Source organism: Pogona vitticeps, chromosome 7 (assembly GCF_051106095.1).
Source record: "Pogona vitticeps strain Pit_001003342236 chromosome 7, PviZW2.1, whole genome shotgun sequence".
Lineage (NCBI taxonomy): Eukaryota > Metazoa > Chordata > Lepidosauria > Squamata > Agamidae > Pogona > Pogona vitticeps.
The window spans coordinates 16,968,347-16,990,216 of NC_135789.1; the positions used below are offsets into that span (position 1 = coordinate 16,968,347).

Genomic DNA, 21,870 nt, shown 5'->3' on the forward strand with positions numbered 1-21,870 from the left:
GGCTCTTATTCTTCAGAAAAGGCATGGTTAAGACGTCAAAATAAAATGGATATATTTCTCCAACTGGCTCCTCTTCTTATTTTTGGGGGGTAAAGCTCATCCACAAGGCAGGGATTCCCGCCTGGGAAATAATTTTTTGTAGTATTACTATCTCTATGTTCTCCCCACCTAGGGCCGTTTCTGCCTTCTCATTGGCTAAAAATGAGTAGGGGTGGTGCCGTTTTTATTGGTTAGTCCAGCTGTCTGTACTGGTAATTGGGGGCAGAACAAGGCGCCATAGACTTATAGCGGTAGACTGATCAATGATATGAGACTTATACGAAGTAACGCAAAGGGTGATTAATAACCTGAGCGTCAAGTTAGTAACGAAGGTGCCATTAATGCTCGGTTTAGCAATGGGATTTAGCCATCATACAGATAACCAATTATTTTGCAGTAATTAAATTGTTTTGTAGCAGGATTCCATGCATTTCTATTGAAATATAAAATAAACTTACTGGGGTTAGGCATCCTTCAGTCTCGAAAGACTATGGTGACGTGCTCTGTATGGAGGACTTGGAACAGCGTCTAGTGTGGCTGAGAAGGCCAATTCGAGAGTGACAATCTCTTCCACACTGAAGACAAATCCAATCTGTCCCCTGTCCAGCTCCCTGGTTTTGCTGCTTTTGTGACTTTCTCTTTGCCTCGGCCTGCTGGACAAGGGTCTCTTCAAATTGGGAGAGGCCGTGAAGCACTGCCTGCCTCCAGGCTGAACGGTCAGATGTCAGGGTTTCCCATCTGTTGAGGTCTATTCCTAAGGCCTTCAGATCCTGCTTGCAGATGTCCTTGTATCGCAGCTGTGGTCTCCCTCTGGGGCGATTTCCCTGCACTAATTCTCCATACAGGAGATCCTTTGGAATCCGACCATCAGCCATTCTCACAACGTGCCCAAGCCAACGTAGATGTCGCTGTTTCAGTAATGTATACATGCTGAATATTCCAGCTCGTTCTAGGACTACTCTGTTTGGAACTTTGTCCTGCCAGGTGATGCCAAAAATCCGTCGGAGGCAACGCATATGGAAGGTGTTCAGCTTCCTCTTCTGCCGTGCACGAAGGGTCCAGGACTCACTGCAGTACAGGAGTGTGCTCAGGACACAGGCTCTATAGACCTGGATCTTGGTATGTGTCGTCAAATATATAAATATATATATTTATACATATATATTTATACATATATATGTATAAATATATTCTACCCAATATTTTACACACATGTATGTGTAAATAAATGTCCATTTATGTTCAGCTCTCACATCATAATGTAGTGGTATATATAATATATGCTTGTATATACACACGTATATGTAGGCGTGTATATCTGCTAATCAATCTACACACTGTGTGTGTGTACGTTTTTCTAAAATTTTGTGCACAATTATACTTATATAAACAGATACAGACACATACAGTATATATGCATATGCATAAAAATCTTTGTATATATACATACATATTTTATATATGTATTTATGTGTGTCTGTGTGTATGTATACACATATACATATACGCACACAAATAAATATATATAAAATACCACTATACAGTATATTGTTATGTTAATAATAAACAGCCAAAAATATTACACATTTGGAGTTCCCAGGGCCTTGGAATGCCAACAGGGGGCGCTCTGGCATCCCTCTCCATGCTCTCCCTGTTCCTAGAAGGAATGTCGGGGCTTCGGTGGAGGTCCAAGCGGGCGCTCTATCCCCCCCATATCTATGGCTTGGATCGTGGAAAGCCGGACCTTCTTCCCCGCCTCCGTTGCAGAGCGACTCTCCTGCCGCGAGCGAACCGAGATCCCTCCGCCGGAGGGCCCCGACTGCGCCTGCGCGCCGCAAAAGAGGGCGGAAGTGACCCGCGGAGAGGAGCTGTGCAACATCCTGAGGGGGACGTGGAGAGCGAGCGGGGCTGAGCCTTGGCGGTTGTCTTCTGTTCTTCTCTTTCTCCCCCTCTGTTTTTTTCATTCCCCCCTATTGGTTCTCTCATTCTCTCTTGGGCCTACTTTGTGTGTCCTTCCGCCGCCTGTCAATCAAACGTCTCGTCCTCCTGTCTGTCTGTCCACCCATCTCAATCTTCTCTCCAAAACATTAATTACCCCCTTTTTTTCAGCCAGTCCGGCCTCCCCTCACTCTCTCAAGGGATACCATTCCCTCCTCTCCTCCTCTTCTGACCCCCCAATCTGTTTTGCCTATTGAACCTCACTGAGGACTAGCCCCTTGGCTAGCCTTTTAAAAGGCATTGCTTTAATTACCCCTGGATTTGGGCTGGTCAGGGTTGGGGGGCCTGCCTTTCTAGACCCCCCCTCCCAAACTCCCTAAGTGGCCTATTCTTTAAAACTGAATAAGGACCCATCCCCGCCTTTCAATATATAGGATCTTCATCCGGAGATTTTTCCAGGGTTGCCTTGGTTGCTTTATCTTTTGGGGTGGGTCAGAGGGAGTGAAGTGTAATTATTACCTCACCCTTCGCCATTGAAAAAAGCTGTTTTGTGCTTATGTGAAAAAGGGGGATTTTTGCCCCTCTGCCTTTTTTTCTGCAGGAAGGTGTAAGGGTGTCTCTTCATCTGCCCCTCTCCTGCTTAACTCAAAACACCCACCTGTCTTCCTCCTCCTCCCTCTCTCTTAAGAAAGCTGCTCTGGTTTTCTCTCCGAACCTTCCCCCGGTGCCTCTGTTTTGCCCTCTTCTCACTTCTCCGGATTGCAAAAACTGGAACACCCCCCACACCCTCTGTCCACCCCCCCACCCCTGAAACCTGGTCTGTGTTGTTCCGTCCCTGCAAGAGGTCCCATTGGGGAATTCTGGGCGGCCGGTCTTGCTCTTTGCTTGTCTTCTGGTTTTGTTTAGTTTTTTCTCTCCCACCCGTTTCCCTGTCTCTGTGATCTGGTTCCAGACGCAAGGCATCATGTCAGTGGCAGGACTCAAAAAGCAGTTCTACAAAGCCAGCCAGGTGAGAAAAACAAATCTATCTATCGATCTGTCTATCTGTTGATCTATCTATTCCTTCTTTCCTTTTTATCAATTCTTTCCCTCTGTCCTGCCTTCTTTCCTATCTATCTATCTATCTATCTATCTATCTATCTATCTATCTATCTATCTATCTATCTATCTATCTATCTATCTATCTATCTATCTATCTATCTATCTATCTATCTATCTATCTATCTATTCAGTGTATTACTAAATATAATTGCCAGGTTTTCTCTTTTTCTGTTGTGGGGGTTGCCATGTTTCCGCGTGCCTCTGCTCTGAGTTGGATGGTAATTATATGCTGCAGTACTAGAGCCAGAAGGGATTTATGGAGTTCCTGGCGTGCCACCCTTGACAGAGATGTAAAACCACCATCCATCTGTCTTGTTTGATGAACAGATCTGATTTTTTTTTCTCTCCTTTTAATATCGGACAGATTGTGTTTTTTTTAAGATATCATGATCTTGTTCGGAGAAGCGAGTCAAGGGAGACTTTTTAACTTGGAAACTAGGATCGTTCTGTAGCTTCTTGGAGTGGTTGTTTTTTGGGAGGGAGAGAAGTATTAATAATGACATTTCTGACCCACCGTTGGTGCCGTGAGCAACAAGGAAGCAAGGCTCGGCTGATTTTCTTTTGCCTGTACAACAACCCTGTAAGGCAGGTTGCGTTGAGAGAGAAGGGGGAGGAGACTGGAGGTGGCGATGATTCAAGAGTGCCCAAGAGCGGATTTGCAGGTGGCGTTTCTGTTCCCCAAGGGACTGCTGGAGAGCTCAGGGGTGGAGGTCTCCGGCTGTGGGATTCAAAGGTTGGGAGTTCGAATCTCCCACGGGGCCTCTGTGACAGGGGCTGGACTAGATGATCCTTAGGAATCCCTTCCAGCTCTGCCGTTCTAAGTGTATCATTAAAGGACTGACTGGGTAGCTCAATGGTGGAGTTCTCTGGCAACGGAGCCATAGGTTGGGAGTTCGAATCCACGCCTTGAAAGAATCTGGCTTTGATGACCTTTCAGCTCTGCCATTCTAAGAGGAGGAGGAGGAGGATGAAATGAGTGGGTGACAAGCCAGAACTGTTTGAGTGAACTTCGATTCACTTTGATTGTCCTTCCTCGTAGGCATGTTGTTGTGTGGATTATGATGATGATGATAATAGTTGTTTTCATTATTATTATTATTATTATTATTATTATTATTATTATTATTATTATTATTATTATTATTATTATTATTATTATTATTATTATTATTATTATTGGAGGAAATATAGGATATAGGCCATTTTAAAAATGTCATAGGAGGAAGACGTAAGGTGAAAACGGGAGGGAGGAGTGCATAAAAAAGCAGACTCGGTGTTTGGAAAATAGTTAAAATAGACGTCTGCGAAACCCATAGACGAGAAAGAGATCTGTTTCTGTCCACCCTAAGAAGCCAAGTGGCGCTGCTTCAATCCGGTTGCTTTACGCTGGGGTGCCGATCCTGATCGCCTCGAAACCATCTCCCGGTCATGTTTTGCTGTGCAGCCATCTGGAGGGGGCTGGACTACGAACCCCATCGGCCAGAAATGGCGAACCCTCGGGATCCCAGTCCAGCTGTGTCGGCCGAGAGACCTTTCCCGCATAGAGCGTTTTAGGATCATCCGATTTCCTGTTGTTTTTTCCTGCAATGTGGATGCTTCCGTGAAGTTCTCGGTTTTCGGAGGCCTTTGGCCGCCCTTGAACCCAGATGTTCCTTGCACAGCAGCCTTTGAGGGAAATCCGCCACCCTTCTGGGTCGGGACGAACTCCGGCGACCATCAGCCTCAGCCCTCGGTCGGCATGATGGGTGTGCCGATCCTACCCTTTCTAGGCAGCACGCCGGTTCCCTGGCAGCGACTGAAGCGCTTCCTTGGTTTCTCAGATTGACACTGCAATAAAATGCTGCAGCGCTGCATCTGCCTCACCCAACTCAGAGGGACTCCGTTTCCCCCTCCTTGGTGGGATTCCAACCTCGGTCCAAACACTGGGTCATCCACTAAGAGTATTTTTGAAGTCTCCGATTTTTCAAAACTTGGGTTCTTCTCCTCACCCCACCCCCTTTTAATTAGCCTGCCTTCTAGTTTTATCACAAATGTGTGATTTCCTGATCCTTTTTGATGTGCCTTGTCAAACGGGCTGGGGACAACATTGACCTGCCCATGAAACGTGGCGGGGTCGGGAACCACATGCCCCCCCTGTACTGTGCAAGGATCACGGGAGCTTACACACACACACACACACACACACACACACACACACACACACACACACACACACACACACACACACACACACACACACACACACACACACACACACACACACACACACACACACACACACACACACACACACACACACACACACACACACACACACACATGTCTTTTTACCCCTCCTTTTTCATCCTCCCAATCGGGATCCACCCCCTTTCTCTGGGAATTTTATCCCCACCCCGGGCTTTCATCTGTCGCCGTTTTGATCCGTTTGCTAGCATCTTGTTGCAAGGATAATTATTACAATAATGGTCATAGAACGGCAGAGCTGGAAAGGGACCCTCGAGGTCCTCCAGTCCAGCCCCTGTCAAGGAGGCCCAGTGGAGAATTCGAACTCCTCACCTCTGGATCCACAGCCAGAGATCTAAACCCCTTGGAACTTTCCGTTTGCGAAATCCCCATCATCTTCATGGAGGAGATAAAACTGTCCAGAGCGGCTAGCCGGGATCATTGATCTATTTCTGGCAGGTATCGGAGGCTGTACAGACTGGGGGAATCCAAGCCAACAGGTGTTGAATCGCACCCGGAGCGGCGCCGTCTCACGCCCTGATCTTCTTATTCTAAGCAGGCTTAATTCTGAGACCGCGTGGGCCAGCTCAAAATTGCATCTGGCCGAGCCGGCCGCTCCGGATGACAGAGAGAGGGTGAGGTTTTAATTACAAACCTCGCGTCTGTGTTGTTTTGTTTTTTGCACAGCCAGGGACTAGAGGGAGGAGGTGGCGTGCGAGTGTCACAACCTGGTTGTGTTCCTGGGTGTCATCAGGAAGCCGCACGAACGAGGGAGCAACTGGGTTGGGTGGAAATGGGTCCCGTTTCCAGCCGGCGTTAGTGTGTCATCTTTCTGAGAATCTCCCGAGAACGTCAGAGGGTTGGCAGCTGGATGGTTCGGACGAACTAATCAATCCTATTGTCGATCTGGGCTGCCGATTCACCCCTATGAGCATGCAACCTCCGTAAGGCCCCGTCTTCCAGAGCCCTGCTTGGCGCTTGCAAACTCAAAAGTCGTGGTTTCCTTTGGGAAGTCCATCCGTCTTGTATTGGGGTCTTCCTCTTTTCCTCCTGCCTGCCATTCCTCCCCCCCCCCCCCCGTATAATTCTCTCTTCCAGGGAATCCTGCTTTCTCGTGATGGGCCCAAAGGAGGAACAGCCTCCATTTTAACCTCTTCGCCTCCAGAGAGAGCTCAGACTGAATAACAAGGATAATAAAATGAATAACGAGCCATTGATATTTAGACTTAGGGTGACCCAGGTTAAGGATCTGCCGGCCAGTCCCTCTGGGAAGGGGGGGTGTCGCCTGGGGACCACCCTGCAGCTTGCCCAGGGCTACATCAGATCAGTCCTATCGGTTCCCTCCGGGTGATCCCGGCTTGCTCATTTCCCAAGAAGCACGGCAGGATTCGAACTCCCGGCTCCCATTTTCCCCCCTCCTCCTCTTTGACCGCCGGCCAGGCTTGGGAGAGGCGGTGGCTAAAATATCTGGGGTGGATCTGTCCCGGCTCCAGACCCGGCGTGGGGGCAGTAGAAGGTGGGAGACTCAGTGACGGAGCAGATGGTTTATATATTTATTTATTTATTTAATGTTCTCTCTGCTCGTTCTCCTCCTCCTCCTCCTTAGCCTCCGAGTCCCGCTTTTGTGGTTGGTTGGTTGGTGTGTGTGAGTGTCTAACCATCTGTCCCTTCTTGGGGACCTTTCCAATTAGGGGTGTGTGTTTCCACCATCCCCTCCCCAAACTCACAAGCTGTCTGGTTTTGCATGGAAACAGGTGGTGGGCTGGGCTTGGCGTGGGGGCGGCTTCGTCATGAATTTTTCCCTGGCCCGTGAGAAACGTTTGCAGATCCGTGCGGTTTGTAGAGGACAGGAAGTGGTGAACCCGTTGCCCTCGGGACTCATCCTTCGGAAAAAGAGTAGATGGGGAAACCTTCCCCCTTTCGCCTTATAGTAATAATAATAATACTCTTAGAACTGCAGGGCTGGAAGGGAAAAAAAGAGATCATCCAGCCCAGCCGCTCTCAAGGCAGCCCAGTTTTGGGGATTCAAACTCCCAACCTCTGGCTCTGCAGCCAGACGCCAAACCCCTTCAGCTGTCACTCTCCGACAGCAGTGGTAAAAATTAAAATAAAAACGGTCCTAGGCTCCTAGTCTTCAGTGATCTGCAGTCCGAAATAGACTTCTCCTGGGCCTGGAAGATTTGTGTGGCCGTCATAACAGGCCGGCAGGAGAAGGAACCGGAAGTGGAGTCCTTTCTGAATCACCCCCTCTGGCCCCATTGTGGCTGAGACGGGGAGCCCAGCATCACCACCCCCCAGCCAGGGCTTTTAAAAAATTATTATTATTATTATTATTATTATTATTATTATTATTATTATTATTATTATTATTATTATTATTATTATTATTATTATTATTATTATTATTATTATTATTATTATTATTATTATTATTATTATTATTATTATTATATCAAGAAGCCTGGAAAGGACCTGTAACGAAGGGCCCAACATAACCAGTTATGCTTTGTGCGGCTTTGAGAAACGCAGACGGATCTGGAAAAAGAGGAGGGAAAAACCAAAACAAACCCAGATTCTCAACAAAGTTTCATGATGATATATCCGCCTGTCGGGGGGGGGGGCTGGATGCAGGGGCCTTATGTGACTTTTTTCTTCTTCTTTTTCCCATCCTATAGGAAGTGGAGGGTCTTAGAAGCTGCCAGCAGAAGGCGGGCAGCGCCGCTCCTTATTATTATATTAACTATTAATTATAATTAATAGGGATCTATTAGCCTACGATAGGCCAGTTTCCTTGCTGGGCTGAGCCGGAGGACGCTTTCCGAGGTTCGTCGAGGCTCGGACGCTGGTGGGGTGGCTTTTATCGGAGGCAGGCCTTTCACCCTCTCGCTCCTTGCGAAACAATAGCGGAGCCTTTCTTTTTGCTTTTAAAATGCTTATGCAACAAACACTCTTCCTTTCGGAAGTGGAGTTTCTGCTTGATGGAAAACCAGTGATGGTGGGTTTTTTGGTTGTTTTTATTTTATTTTATTTTAGGATGGTTCAAAGTGGTTCTTGCTGCTGGCTGTTAGCATTTTTTAAAAAAAAGAAACACCGAGGCCCTCAAACGTCGATGCGTTGAACTTAAATATATGGGTTTTGTGTCCTAAATGTGTGCCCGCTGGCAAGCACGTATCTGAAAGGGAACCCCAGGTGTCGGGGTCGGGTGAAAAGCCCCCCCCCCAGTTTTAATTCAGAGGTGACTAGGCAGCCTCCCCCCCCTGAGAAGGCAGCTTCTAGAAACCATAGACTACAAATCCCATCTGCTCCCCTAGTGATAGGCATCATAGTCTGCCGTTTGTCGTGGGTGCCCCGCTCGGGGTTGAGGGCTCAGCAAGGGTGTTCGACTAAGGTCGTAAAAACTGAAATACGGCTGATTTGCTCGCAGGAGAGGTAGGGGGTCTGTGTCCTTCTTGCACTACGTAACCCATCGAGTGGGTTTGTCATAAGGATAAAGCAGGAGAGGCGGTAAAGAACAGCACACTCCTGGGCAGGCCCCCCTTGGAGCAACGTTCTGCTGGGAAACCCAGCAGGACCCTCGTATCCGCGGTTTCGGTATCTGCGGTGTGGCAAGGTTCGCGGGGAATGCAGTGGCTCTAAATTGGTGGCGCAGATCCCTTGCTGGACTGGTAGCGAGTTCCACAAAGGTGGACTGAGAATCTGGCTGAGATTTAAAGGGGGGGAAGAGAACTAGCAAAGTTCCTGTTGTTTGCTTTTTGGAAAAAACAGGCTTGACCTGCTTTGGCCGGAGCCACAGTGACCCTGACCGGCCCTGTCGAGCATGTTTCTGCTCACAAACAGGCAGGGTGGATGTTTTAAGGGAGGGGAGGGAATTCATTTAAATCAAGATTTAATTTTTTAAAATTAATTTTTAAAAAATTTAAATCGTGATTGAAATTGACTGGTTTTGCATCGTGGTTTAAATCGATTGGATTTAAATCGGATCTGCCTGGAGAGTTGGTGTCGCGAGCGCTCAAAACTCACGGCGTCGTTCTTTCCTCTCCGAAAGGGGCCTTCGCTTGGAACGGTCCAGATGTCTCCGGCTCTTCTCCTCGGCTCTGCTCCCGAGTCTCCGAAGGGCTGGATTTTGAAAGTAATAAAATGTTACACTAGCCAAATATATTGGCAAAACTCTCTCTAGTGGCAAGATTCCAATGCTCCATCTGTTAACCACTTTCTGTGGGTCACAAATTCATGTCTGGTTGTGTTTGAACAAATTGAGGAGGACTACACCTCCCATCTTCCTACAATTGCCTGGGGCAGATGGGAGTTGAATTCAGATACCTCTAAGAAGACCCGGTTCCAGGCAATCCGGCATGGATAGTTGTGGCATGGCTGTGTGCCCAGTTTCCTAATCTCGAACTCTCTCCAGATGCGGTAGCCACTCAAATCATCCTAGCCAACCTGTGCATTAAAGTTGGGGGACCATGGGAGTTGTTGGCCAGCGGCCTCTGGAGACCCTGTCGTAGAGCCGCCTTGTCGACGGTGCAGCCTCTTTTTGAGGACTAGAACCTTTCAAAAGCCTCTGAGACTCGGCCCCTGTGAATTCATACACCAGTTTCATCCCCCTTCTTATGCGGCTCGCGCATCGGGGTATGCGCATCTCCTTCCACGGCTCCAACCGAGGACCTTCAAAACCTCATTAGTACCCTGCCACTATCCTCATTCCCGCCCCCATTTCCTCTTCGGGATGGGGCTCATGATATCTGTAACCCTGCCACGTGTGGGTCAGGCTTGCCTTTGGTCGCCCAGAGCAATTTTTCAATTCGCCCTAGGCGAGCCAGCAAAAAAGCCTGCTGGAGCGGCTTATTTTGTCCCCCGAGCTGCGCCTCCAGGACCTGATGATTAATGATTAATTAAGGGCAGCCGAGTCCCTTTGGAACATGATGAACCCGACTCCACCTAATTAACCCCACGGCTCCTCTCCTCGTGTACCATTACGCCCTTCCACCTGCCTGCCCCACACGGGTGGGGAGCCTTCTCAGAAAACCGGCAGACGGGGGGTTGGGCTGAATCCGAGCCAAGCTCTTGCCTCTCGCGGGTCCGGAAAGCAAAATGTGGGCGTGGGATGCCCGTCGGGGGCCTCCCCAATGAGGCCGAGCTTCTACGGAGGTCTTGGAGGGCCAACGGGGTCTCCCAGATCCCAAGCCCCCCATTAAAAGCCAGCTATTTCACACACACACACACACACACACAGAAATTAGGGTGGACGGTTTCCCCATTGCATCCCCATCACAGAGGAACAAAACCTGGAGTCGAGTCACCATTGCCTGGAAAAGGACACAACTCGCTTGTGGTTCCTGCAGAAAGCAAACCTTGATCCCTTTTAGTGTAGCTGTAGGGCTTTCTCAGAACTAGATAAATCTCTTTTTTTTTTGCCCTCCCCTAGACAAGGGCCTGGATTTCACGAAAGGTAGGGTAGCATTTGCCAAAAGTGTCCTCTTTTAAAGATCTCCATCCTGAGATCTTTTGGGGTCGCTTTCCCGACTCAGGACGATACCCTTCTAAAATCAAAACTGTTCTCAACCTCTCTGTATTCGCCCCAGTAGCAAATACAGTGGTGCCTCGCAAGACGAGTGCCCCGTTTAACGAAATCGCATTATGACGAACTTTTAGCGATCGCAAAACCGATCGCTTTACAATGGTTTCAATGGGGGAATTTCGCTTTGCAATGATCGGTTCCCTGCTTCAGGAACTGATTCTTGCAAAACGACGATTTTCGGCCAGCTGATCAGCTGTTTCAAAATAGCCGCCGGGTTTAAAAAAATGGCTCCCCGCTCTTTTCTGGGATGGATTCCTCGCTGCACGGGCCGAGAAAATGGCCACGCTATGGAGGATCTTCGCAGGACGGTGAGTTTCAAGCCCATAGGAACGCATTAATCGGGTTTTAATGCGTTTCTGTGGGCTTTTTTATTTCGCATTACGATGTTTTCGTTCTACAGCGATTTCGCTGGAACGAATTAACGTTGTAATGCGAGGTACCACTGTACTCTCAATGTATTTTATTTTATTTTATTATTCTTTATTATGCTGTGATCTAAACTCGGTTTTGCCCTTCAGCCTTCACGAGGCCTTCGCTTCTGTCGTCAGCGATGTCTTATCCTCGCTATTATTATTATTATTTTAAACACGCACATCCTCCTTTTCACAGCTAACTTCCTGTCCTGCATCCCCTCAAAATGCAAGCCTCACAGTTTTGGGAGGTTGGCCCCGGCCGGCAGGAAGCGAATGCATTCGGGCAGCCGTGGGATGAACGGTGGCCAGGTTCCCCCAAAGAGAGAGCCCCCCCCCAAAGGGAAGCACAGTTTTGCCTTGGATTCCTGGCCAGCTATGGGGCAACCTATATTTTTTAAAAATATTATAAGAGAGGCTAAGAGAAGGGCCATCTGACAGCCATGAATGCTCTATTTCATGGTCCTGAATCCGAGTTCCGAAATCTCCCCTTCGAGCTGCAGAAGAGGGAAAGGTTTCTGTACGTGAAACCCCAGAGAATCATTTCTGCTTTTTTGCACCGCCACTGGGCGGGTGAATCTTGTAGAAACTGCAACACCACGTCCCTCCTGGGCATTGTTTTAATCGATCCTCTGGGCATCCTCAGGAGGACTAGAAACTTAAGGTTGCTCTGTGATAGTTTTGCAGACACCAGCCCCCGCAGTTGAGGCTGGACAGCCTTCATGAGGACTAGAAACCTCCGTGGTAAACTCTCCCATTTGGCAGGCTCAGGGATTGGGCTGGGGAAGGCGCCCTTTTGGAAGCCACAGATCGGTGCTCGCTGTCTGCGTGGATGGCCAGCGGTGCTTCTCGGGAGTAGCCACAAGCCAAGGCGCCAGACCCAGTAGAGGCCCTGTGGGTTGTGTTCCTGTCGGACAATGGATCCCATGCTTCCTGAACACCCAGGCCCCTGTGCGGCAAATGCTTCTCATGTCTCGCTTTGGAGCCGTTTGGCACACGAACCTCCCAGCATTTTTTTGCCGAGCGAAGCTGGAACGTGAGGGTTAAGCCAGGAGGAGAGCGAGGAAGTTTCCCCCTTAGCACACTTGGCCCAGGCAAGGAAGGGCGGTTTGCACCCCGGCGCCAAGAAGCCCCGAGCCAAATTGGATTTCACGGCATCCCTCTGACAATATGATCAGAATCACCTTTTTCCTCTTCCCCCAGCAGTGGTGGGACTACAAAGCCTGTCGTCCCCAGCAGCAGGGGCCTCTCTAGTCGGGGTTAATGGGTGCTGATCTGAGGGACAACCTCTCCTGTCCAGTTTTTTCAACTCCCACTGGCTCTTGGTAGCTAGAGTTTAAACCTTCGTCATCATCTTAGAACGGCAGAGCGGGAAGCATCCCTCTGGATCATCGAGTCCGGCTCCTTTCTAGGAGGCGCGGTGGTGGATTCGAACTCCCAACCTCCAGTCCCGCAGCCAGAGACCTCCACCCCTGAGCCATCCAGCAGGGTTTTATTTTTTAAAATGAACAGCAAACCCCACGAGTGTTTTTCAAATCCGGTGTGGCTCTCCCGCACCGCAAGGGTGGCGTCGGCTTTGGTTCCTCCCTCTTTGCAAGGTTTGTGTTCGGGTCTTCCTCTCTCCCTGTGGTCCTCCTTCTTTTGAGCCGAAGGAAAAGGGGTCTCGCACATAGGGAACGTCCTTCCCGTCCGCCCGTCTCCTTTTCACGTCTGTGTTGGCAGCTCTTCTTTTTACGATTTCAGCGCTCAGCAATTCCATGATCTCAGCATCTCTGCGCTAGGGCTGGATTCAATCTTACAACGCCGGGTGCGATCCAGAGAAAGAATGAAAAACACACACACACACACACGCAAGAGATCTCGGCTGCTTCGCTTCACCCTTCTTCAAATCTCGCTCCAATGCAATCCGGATTTAATTAGATTAAAAACCCGATTCCTTTGCAGGCGGTTTTCAAGCCATAAATAAAGACCGGGGGGGGGGGACTCTCTTTTTTGGCTGCATCTTGCATCTCAGATGCAAACCAGCTGCTGCACCTCAATGTGCTGTTAAAATTTGCACACCACCTCCCCAGAAGACTTTGCTGCTGATGGAAAAACCGGCTCTTTTCGTTCCCCCCACACACACACACATTTGGATGTTCTGAATCTTCAAATTCCGCCCATCCGTGGCTGACGAGGAAATCTGCCAATTCATCAGAAATCTCTTTTTCTCCCCGGTGGCACCGGCCAGATCGAGCAGAAAAAGAACCTTATCATATATGTTTGTAATTTAGGTGGTACCTCCTAAACCGTAAACAGAGGTGGCAGCTTATCAAAAAATAAAGAGGCCAGGACTGGAATTTCACATGGCAAACATGGCTGAAAATTCAGTTCTCCAAATCTAGACTGTGAAAAAGGAAGCACTAGAGGTTTCCAGCTGGGATCTACCCGATTCATTTGAATTTTTAAAACCTCAGCTTCTTTTTCCTTTTGAGAAGATAAGAGGAGAATGAGAACAGGAAGGAGGGAGGGAATTACCCCCCCCCCCCCCGACTTTGGCAACTGAATGGGAATTTAAATGAGATCTGTGGGGTAATTCTACCCCCCCCACCCCACCCAATAAAGTCACAGTACCTTTTTAGGTTGCTTTAAGGCCCCAGTGGGCAGAAATCGGGGTTTAAATCATGTTCTGAAGTTTTTTTAAAAAATGGATTTGTTGGCCATTTAAATGAAAAAAAAAAACAATATCGCAATTTAAATCCATTTTAGAAAAATCATTGGTTTTTATCCATTCTGGCAGAAGTGACATTTGCTCATACTTTAATAATAATATTAATATTAATATTAATATTAATATTAATATTAATATTAATATTGATGATTATGATGATTATGATGATGATTATGATGATTATGATGATTATGATTATGATAAAAAGACCATGTTTTTGTTTATGGTGGTCTCCCACTCTGTGGAAAAAGATACTAAAGGTCATTTGCTAATAATAATAATCATTTAAAAAAAATTGTTGCCATTTAGTTTTAACCTTAGTATTTCTATGCCCCTGTATCAGTGGGAGATCGGTTACAAGCCCATGGAGGCTTAAAAACGTAGATTATAATGAACACTGTATATGGCATGATCTCTAGTGGCCAGTTCTTGTAACTTCCTCTTTAGAAATATATTCCTAGGAGGTTTTTTTAAAAAAATGTTTTTATATATTCAAACCGTGGATAAGTGAATCAGTGGATACCGGTTCCGCGGATACAGGGGTCCTACTGTATCTGTTGGTCTCTACGGAAAGGAAATCAACAGTCCGAACTGATTGATGGCCTACATGCAAGTTTCTGCTTTCTTTTTCCCCAGCTGGTCAGTGAGAAAGTCGGAGGGGCGGAAGGCACGAAGCTGGATGAGGATTTCAAAGAAATGGAAAAGGTGAGTCGCGGTCCGTTTCGGGACGGCAGGCAAGATCCGGGCTCTCAGTTCTTCTGTCCCGCCCCCCCCCCCCGCCACCCCAGAGTGGAGAAAAGCCACTTTAAAATGGGTGCCGTGCAGAGAAACAGATTATATTTTCACTCGTGATGCGAACCGGCAAACAGCCGAGCGTCTCCAGCCGATTCGCTTTAGGTTTGGGAAATGCTTCACGGTAGAAGGGCGTGGGGAGGGGGCAATTAACTTTGTAATAGGGCAGGGAGGGGGTACCCCCTTCCAGATCCCAAACGAGGGAGCCGGCTTTGGCCACGGGCAACCCCATCGGGGGGAGAGTCTCCCCACCTTTAGACGCCTCGTTTCTCTCCCTACAGAAAGTGGATCTCACGAGCAAAGCCGTGGTGGAGGTCTTAGCCCGGACGACCGAGTACCTGCAGCCCAACCCGGGTGAGGGATCTTCCACAGGGTTGTCGTGATTTTCCGTTCCAAACGCCCCGATGCCCTACGCGTGGCTCACAATGTGGATGCAACCAGTTATAAGTAACACAACTGATTAGTTCCATGGTATTAGTTCCATGGGGAGGAGACCGGCTAGACTCCAAAAGTAATCACTGTTGTTAACATGCCACCGAGCCTCCCCCGACGGAGGGCGACCCCGTGAACGAGCGACTTCCACAGTCTCCTGTCCTCTGCTCGGCTCTTGCCGACTCAAAACCTGTGGCTTCCTTTTGGGAGTCCGCCCATCTTGGGTGGGGGGGTCTTCCTCTTCTCCTGCCGCCCTTCCACCTTTCCCCAGTGTTAGGGTCTTTCTCCAGAGAATCCTGCCTTCTCGTGATGCGCCCAAAGTAGAGCAGAAAGTTAAATGGTGGCCCAAATTCCCCCCGGCTTACAAATTTAGGAGGGTTCTGTCCAGCAATAATGATATTTACTGTATTTTCAATGCCTGCCTCGCTTTTCCCCCAAGGATTTCTCTTCCATTGCCTATTCGTGGCTTGTATTCAGTTCAACGTCCTCAAAAATCAGCCCATATTCTCTGCCCAGGGAGCAGAATCAGGGGGTTCACAGGCCTGCTTGGGGGGGGGGAAATCTCTGCCTCCCACTTCACCCTTTTCCAATAGATCTGAGTTGCATTGCCCCCTGCGAATCTGCCTTGAAACCTTACCAGGCGGGGATGATGGGTTTTGGTGTGAGAGACTGGGAGGCGGGGGGGGGGAATCCTTGTTTCTGGACCTCACCGGGTGTGTGATCTCAGGCCAGTCTCGCCTCGTGTGCCTGGCCTACCTCGTAGGACCGTCGTAAGGGCAGAGAGCAAAAGAGCTTATGAATCCATCTATAAATAAACAAGAGACGGGGAATCCCTCGCTCGCTGCAGAGGGTTTTCGGAGTCCCCGGGAACCCTTGAACCCTCCCGCACAACGGAGTGCCGATCTGTCATCATCATTCTCCAGCCGGAGACCTGCCACCTGCTGCTCTCTCTCCGAGCATATCTCGTTGACCCGGCCACGGCAGGACTCCTTCCAATCTTGTTATTATTTCTTGAAACCTGACCTTCATGCCAGGAGTATTCCCGGCACCGTTTCTGGAAAATTGCGCCCCTGGGATTCATCGAGAGCTGGCTGGCCGGGAGCCCGAAGGACTTTTCGCTTTCTTTTCCCTGCAGCTTGCCTTTAAATTCATGGAGCATCTGGATTTTTGGCAAGCGTCACCGGGACTTATTTTCTCTTCGGAAATGGCCCTCGTCGAAAAGCAAGTGACTGTTTCCGAGCTGTTGATCCAAGAGGTTTTCTTGGCCCCCGGGACGATCTCTTATTACTGTTCCTGGTTTTGTTTTGATTTTAATTGGTGGTCACCTCGAGGGTTGGACCGCCGTGGCTCAAACGTGGCTCCCTTCCCCCTCCCTCCTTCTCTCCCTGCAGCCTCCCGGGCGAAGCTGACGATGCTGAACACCGTGTCCAAGATCCGGGGTCAGGTGAAGAGTCCTGGGTACCCCCAGTCGGAAGGCCTCCTGGGCGAGACCATGATCCGGTACGGGAAGGAGCTGGGGGACGAGTCAAACTTTGGGGACGCCCTCCTGGATGCCGGCGAGGCTATGAAGCGCTTAGCCGAGGTCAAGGATTCCCTGGACATCGAGGTCAAGCAGAACTTCATCGACCCCTTGCAGAACCTGTGTGACAAAGACTTGAAAGAAATCCAGGTAGACCCTCGCCCGCGGGGGGCTTGGTGGGCCACCGACCTTCACGCCGAATCCGGCCTGCCTGGGGTTCCCCCCTCTCTGCCCCTCACGGATGCCCAAGGAGGCCACCCTCCTTCTCCAGACACCTGGTTTTTCAGGTTCCCTGGATTTCTGTAGGGTTTTGCACCCTCCCCTCCCCACCCACCGCATCCTTCTGGATCAGGGCAGGGCTGGAGGGGGAAACCACTGGCCGGTTCGGTCCCTTCGGCGACGGGGCTTAAGGCGGCTTCTGTTTTCCTCTCCTCCCGCCCTGGCCGGTCGCCAAAGCACCACCTGAAGAAGCTGGAAGGCCGGCGTTTGGATTTCGACTACAAGAAGAAGCGCCAGGGGAAGATCCCGGATGAGGAACTCCGGCAAGCCCTGGAGAAGTTCGAGGAGTCGAAGGAAGTGGCCGAGACGAGCATGCATAATCTCCTAGAAACGGACGTGAGTACGGCCCGGAGGCCCCTTCCCCTTCTCTTTAAGCAGGCCTGGGGCCCTGCCGCGTCTTGGCTCTGTTGGCAACAAGCCAGCCACCCCTGTTCTGCTTCTTTGCCGACGAGAGGGCCAAGAGTTCAAGTCAAGAAACCTGCTCCGAGCCGCCCAATCAGTCCTTGGCGGTGGCCCAATTTGAACTCGGCCCTGCGGGCCTTTTTTCCCCGGCCTGCCTACCGGAGCGGTTCTGCGGAAAAACCGGGGAGGGGGCATTAATGGTCGCTGGTTTTCCTCCCCCACAGATCGAGCAGGTCAGTCAGCTGTCGGCCCTGGTGGACGCGCAGCTGGATTATCACCGGCAGGCTGTGCAGATTCTGGATGAGCTGGCGGATAAACTCAAGCGCAGGTAAAGCGCTGCCTCCGTGCAAGTGCTATAGTATCCTTCTTTAGGGGCGGTCTGTGAGGAAGACAAATAAGACCATTGGACCCTCATATCTTACACGGATGCTACAAACCCGTGGATAATAGCAAGCTGTCTATGTAGAGTGGTCTCTGGCTCCCTCTCGTGGCCAGTTTTGGTCATGCCAGTGTAGAAACACATAAGTGGTGCCTCGCATAGCGATTGCATTGTATAACGTTGAAATTGCTTTGCGATGAAGATTTTGTGATCGCTTTTGTGATCGCTTTGCGATGTTCCCTATGGGGGAATTTTGCTTTGCGATGATCGGTTCCCTGGGTACCCGATCATGGCAAAGCAAGCTTCTCCAACAGCTGATCGGCGGAAGGAGGGGCTAAGGGCCTGGCCCCGATCCCCGTGCGCAGCCAGAGAGCTGCAAAGGAGGCGGCGGCTGGGGACCGGGATCAGGGCGGTAGCGATGGATGGGGGAGCGGCGCGCCAGAGACCCCCTCCCTGCCCCTTCGGCGCCCGGGCTCCCGCTTGGGCTGAGCGCGCCTTCCTGCACATGGGAGTGGGACACGGGGCGCGTGTGCTTGGCCGCTGCTGCCGGCAGTCCCCTCGGGGGCCTTCCTTGCCCTCCCTGCTTGGCTTGGGTTGCAGCGGGGGGGGCGAGGTGGTGGGGACGCCCCGGGAACCGCGGCCTTTGGACACATTGGAGGCACTGGGGGGGCAGCGGCGGACGGGGCAGTGAAGGCCGACCCTCCCGCCCTCCGTGCGCTTGCGATCCCAAAAGCAGCCGAAACGTCCCGCCAGAGCCGTGCCTCCACCCGGAGGCCCCGACGAGAGTGAGACGCCGGAGGGACGGAGGCTTTCTCCCCCCCCCGGCCCAGTTCAGGTGTTTCCATCCCGCCCCTCCGGCCTGCCCGTCTGCGCCCCAGGACAGCCCTGCCAAGGAGGCCAGCCATCGTCCCGTGCTGGCTTGGTGGCCGGCGGTGGGTGGGTGAGTGGCGCGCCCCTTCCCGCCCCGGGTGGCTGCCTGCCTGCCTGCCTCCGAGCCCTCCTCCCGCCGCTTGCCGTCCAAGGCGGACAAACCCCGGAGGCCTTCCTTGCGGCGCCCGGGGAGCGCAGCCCCGTCCACCCGCCGGGCGCCACAGGCAGGAGGGGGGGTGGAGGCAGAGGCCGCAGCTGAGCGCCTTGGGCAGCCGATGCCCTGTCTGCGGGGCCGGCCCTGGAAAGGCTTGCTGGGTTTTGGGAGCACCAAGGACCGAGGAGAGCCGGAGGAGTCCGGCCCCAGGAGGGAGAGGCCCCGCGCCCCGAGCAGTGTGTGTTTGCCCTCCAGCTGCCCAGGCAGTGGCCCGGACGCGTCCTGCCCCTCTGGCTTGTCCGTCTGCGCCCCGGGAGAGCCCCACCAAGGAGGCCGGGCATCGTCCAGGGCTGGCTGGCGGTGGAATTTCGCTTTGTCATGATCGGTTCCCTGCTTGGGGAACCGATCATGGCAAAACAATGCTTTTTAACAGCTGATCGGCGGTTTCAAAATGGCCGCCCGCTGTTTTCTGGATGGATTCCTCGCTTAAGAGGCACCGAAAATGGCTGCCGCTATGGAGAATCTTTGCTGAACGGTGAGTTTTTGCCCAATAGGAACATATTAAACAGGGTTTAATGCAGGCTTGTCCAACCTGCAGCCCAAGGGCCGCATGCGGCCCAGGTTGGCTCATAATGCGGCTCAGTGCAATTTTTTATTTTTCAAGAAATTCCAAAGTTTCAAGATACACTGCTGGTGCTTGCGGCTGGAATGTGACCAGGGCATGTCACAACAGTAGAGGAGGAGAGAGGGAAGGAAAGAAGGAGTGGGAGGGGAGGGGACAGGGGGGGCTGCGTGACTGCATTGCGCCGTCCCCGTCAATAGGTGGACCCCCTCCCGGCCCCATAAAGCCGCCGGAGTCGAAGCTGGCAGCCTCTGCTGTCTGAGATTACAGCTGCCGGTAAGCGTGCTTGGAGCAGGGCTGCGGAGGACAGCTAGGGCTGCCCCCCCCATGCGCCCCAAACCAAATTTATATGCAGCCCAAACCAAATTTTCATCTTCTAATGTGGCCCAGGGAAGGTGAAAGGTTGGACACCCCTGGTTTAATGCGTTCCTATGGGGTTTTTTGTTCCGTTTAGCGATGTTTCCGGATAGCGATGTTAATCCTGGAACGGATTAACGTCGCTATGCGGGGCACCACTTGTATTTCTAGGATTTTCCTTTTATCTTTCACATATTTTTGAACTGTGGATAAGTGAAACTGCAGATAGAGGGGTCCTGCTGGAGAGAAACAGGAGAGCATGAGCAGAGGGGTGGACAAGACAGGCCCCTGCTCATAACAGGCGTTTTGGTGTTTTTCTCCGTTCCCCCCCCCCGTTTTCTCTCCAGAGTGAGAGAGACCTCGTCGCGCCCCAAGCGGGAGTATAAACCGAAGCCCAGGGAATCCTACGAGTTCAGCGAGAGCGACCAGTCGAACGGTGGATTTGCTTGCAACCCGCCCCCCAAAGTCTCCGGTAAGGAAGGGCGGCTGGGGGGGCCTTCTTTTCACCCTGCCGGGGCAGACCTCAGCCTCTCCGGATCTCGGAGAGAAGGGCGGGAGGCGTGGGGCGTCCGAGTTTAAAGCCATCAACATGAAAAGAGGAAGATGGGCCACCTAACATCTTGGCCCGGCTCCTGATAAAGCAGGTCCCGATGAATCGAGAGCCGAGGACAGCCAGGAGAGGAGCGTACACTGGGGTAAACACTTGTGTCATGTTTGGCATCCCGTTTTGGGCATCCTGCTTTCAAGAAGACAGAAAAAGAAAAACACGAAACCTAAACCTGCTCTGCTCTTGCCAAATAGCGCGGAGGGAAAAAAAACCCCAGAGAAAGCCAAGAGCCAGTTCCCTTGCTAGAAGCGGAGGGGTGGGGAGGGAGACGAGACCCATGCTCCCCCAGATTTGGGGAACCTTCCCGGCAGTCATCGTGATGGGAGCGGTCATCCAGGGCTGCTCTCGGGCCCCGAGTGGCTTGGGTGGGGAGAGAAGGATAGACTCGCTCAAAATGGCATCAGGGGGCACAGAAATCCCCAATCAAGAAAGACCGAAGGACCCTTCTGGGAACGCTGAGCATCAGACACTTTTATGCAAAAAGGAACGGGTTTGGGGCAGCGATCCGAGCCGGCTCGGCTGCTTCCTCCCCCCCGGTGCCGAGGGCTCGGGAAAAGCGGTCCGTACGGTTCAAAACCCTTTATGCCCCATCCTGCGTGCCTCGTGCCATGTCTCAACAGACAGGACTTTGGGGCAGGAAGGGGGTGCCAGGACAAACAGCCGCCCAGGGACTCCCCGTCCGTGCTGTAGCTCTTCCGGAGATTAACAGGAGGGGGTGGCAGTCCCACCAGGTCCTTCATCCTGCATCTAAGGCTTCTCTTCCGTTGGAAGTTCCCCGAAGGGGCGGACAAACACTCCCCTGGGGCATGATCAGGCCCCTGTGAGGCAGCCCGCAGCCTTAGGCCTCTTTCCAAACTTGCCCATTAAGCCATCACACCCACACGCCCACACACCACCACGACCACCACCACCACCACCCTCAATCCGGACCAGGAAGAGGTGCAAACTCTCCAGCTCCCCCCCCGCCCCCCCCCCGTTCCTGTCGACCTCCTTCCTGATGTGGATGCTTCCTTTACTTTTATTTCTTTTAAAAAACACCCCAACCCAGGATGCTCCTTTTGCATCTGCTAACGCCACCCCTCCATGTGCCTCCTCGCTAACTGGCCCTCGAACCCGCTACCCTGATTCATTCCCTCCCACCCACCCACCCTCTTGTGCGGCACGCGTCAGAGGGTCTCCCGTCTTTGTGGGTTTTGTGTAAGCATGTCTTTTTTTATTTTTCTCCTCTCTTTTTTTTTAATTGTCCTCTCGGAAACAGCCTCCTCATCTTTCCGATCCGAAAAACCGTCCCGGAACCCCAGCCGGACTTTTTGTGAGTGTCGAGACCCGCCTTGACGCCTTCGCCTCTTCCCCCCCCCGCTTCCCCCTCCCTGCAAGCCGCACGGTCCTCCTGTGTCCTTCCTACCCCTCTGCCTTCCTCTGACCATTTTGAGTTGCTGGATCGCTCCAGGATAGAGG

General features: G+C 51.4%; 1 protein-coding gene across 5 annotated transcripts in view; it reads left to right on the forward strand.

Moving 5' to 3' along the window:
- The first annotated feature begins 1,827 nt into the window (after positions 1-1,827).
- The window catches only part of SH3GL1 (SH3 domain containing GRB2 like 1, endophilin A2), a 32,348-nt gene continuing 12,305 nt past the window's right edge, over positions 1,828-21,870 (forward strand). The window contains exons 1-8 of one of the 5 annotated variants that reach the window (XM_072978145.2): positions 1,828-2,986; positions 14,636-14,704; positions 15,073-15,145; positions 16,615-16,892; positions 17,199-17,357; positions 17,648-17,751; positions 20,153-20,277; positions 21,671-21,724. In XM_072978145.2, coding sequence (XP_072834246.2) covers positions 2,942-2,986; positions 14,636-14,704; positions 15,073-15,145; positions 16,615-16,892; positions 17,199-17,357; positions 17,648-17,751; positions 20,153-20,277; positions 21,671-21,724 — 907 coding nt within the window. In that variant the 5' untranslated portion in view covers positions 1,828-2,941. Of the gene's footprint in view, positions 2,987-11,050; positions 11,188-14,635; positions 14,705-15,072; positions 15,146-16,614; positions 16,893-17,198; positions 17,358-17,647; positions 17,752-20,152; positions 20,278-21,670; positions 21,725-21,870 lie in introns of those variants that run through there. The other 4 variants (XM_078378859.1, XM_078378858.1, XM_078378861.1 and 1 more) reach the window with 4 other exon arrangements.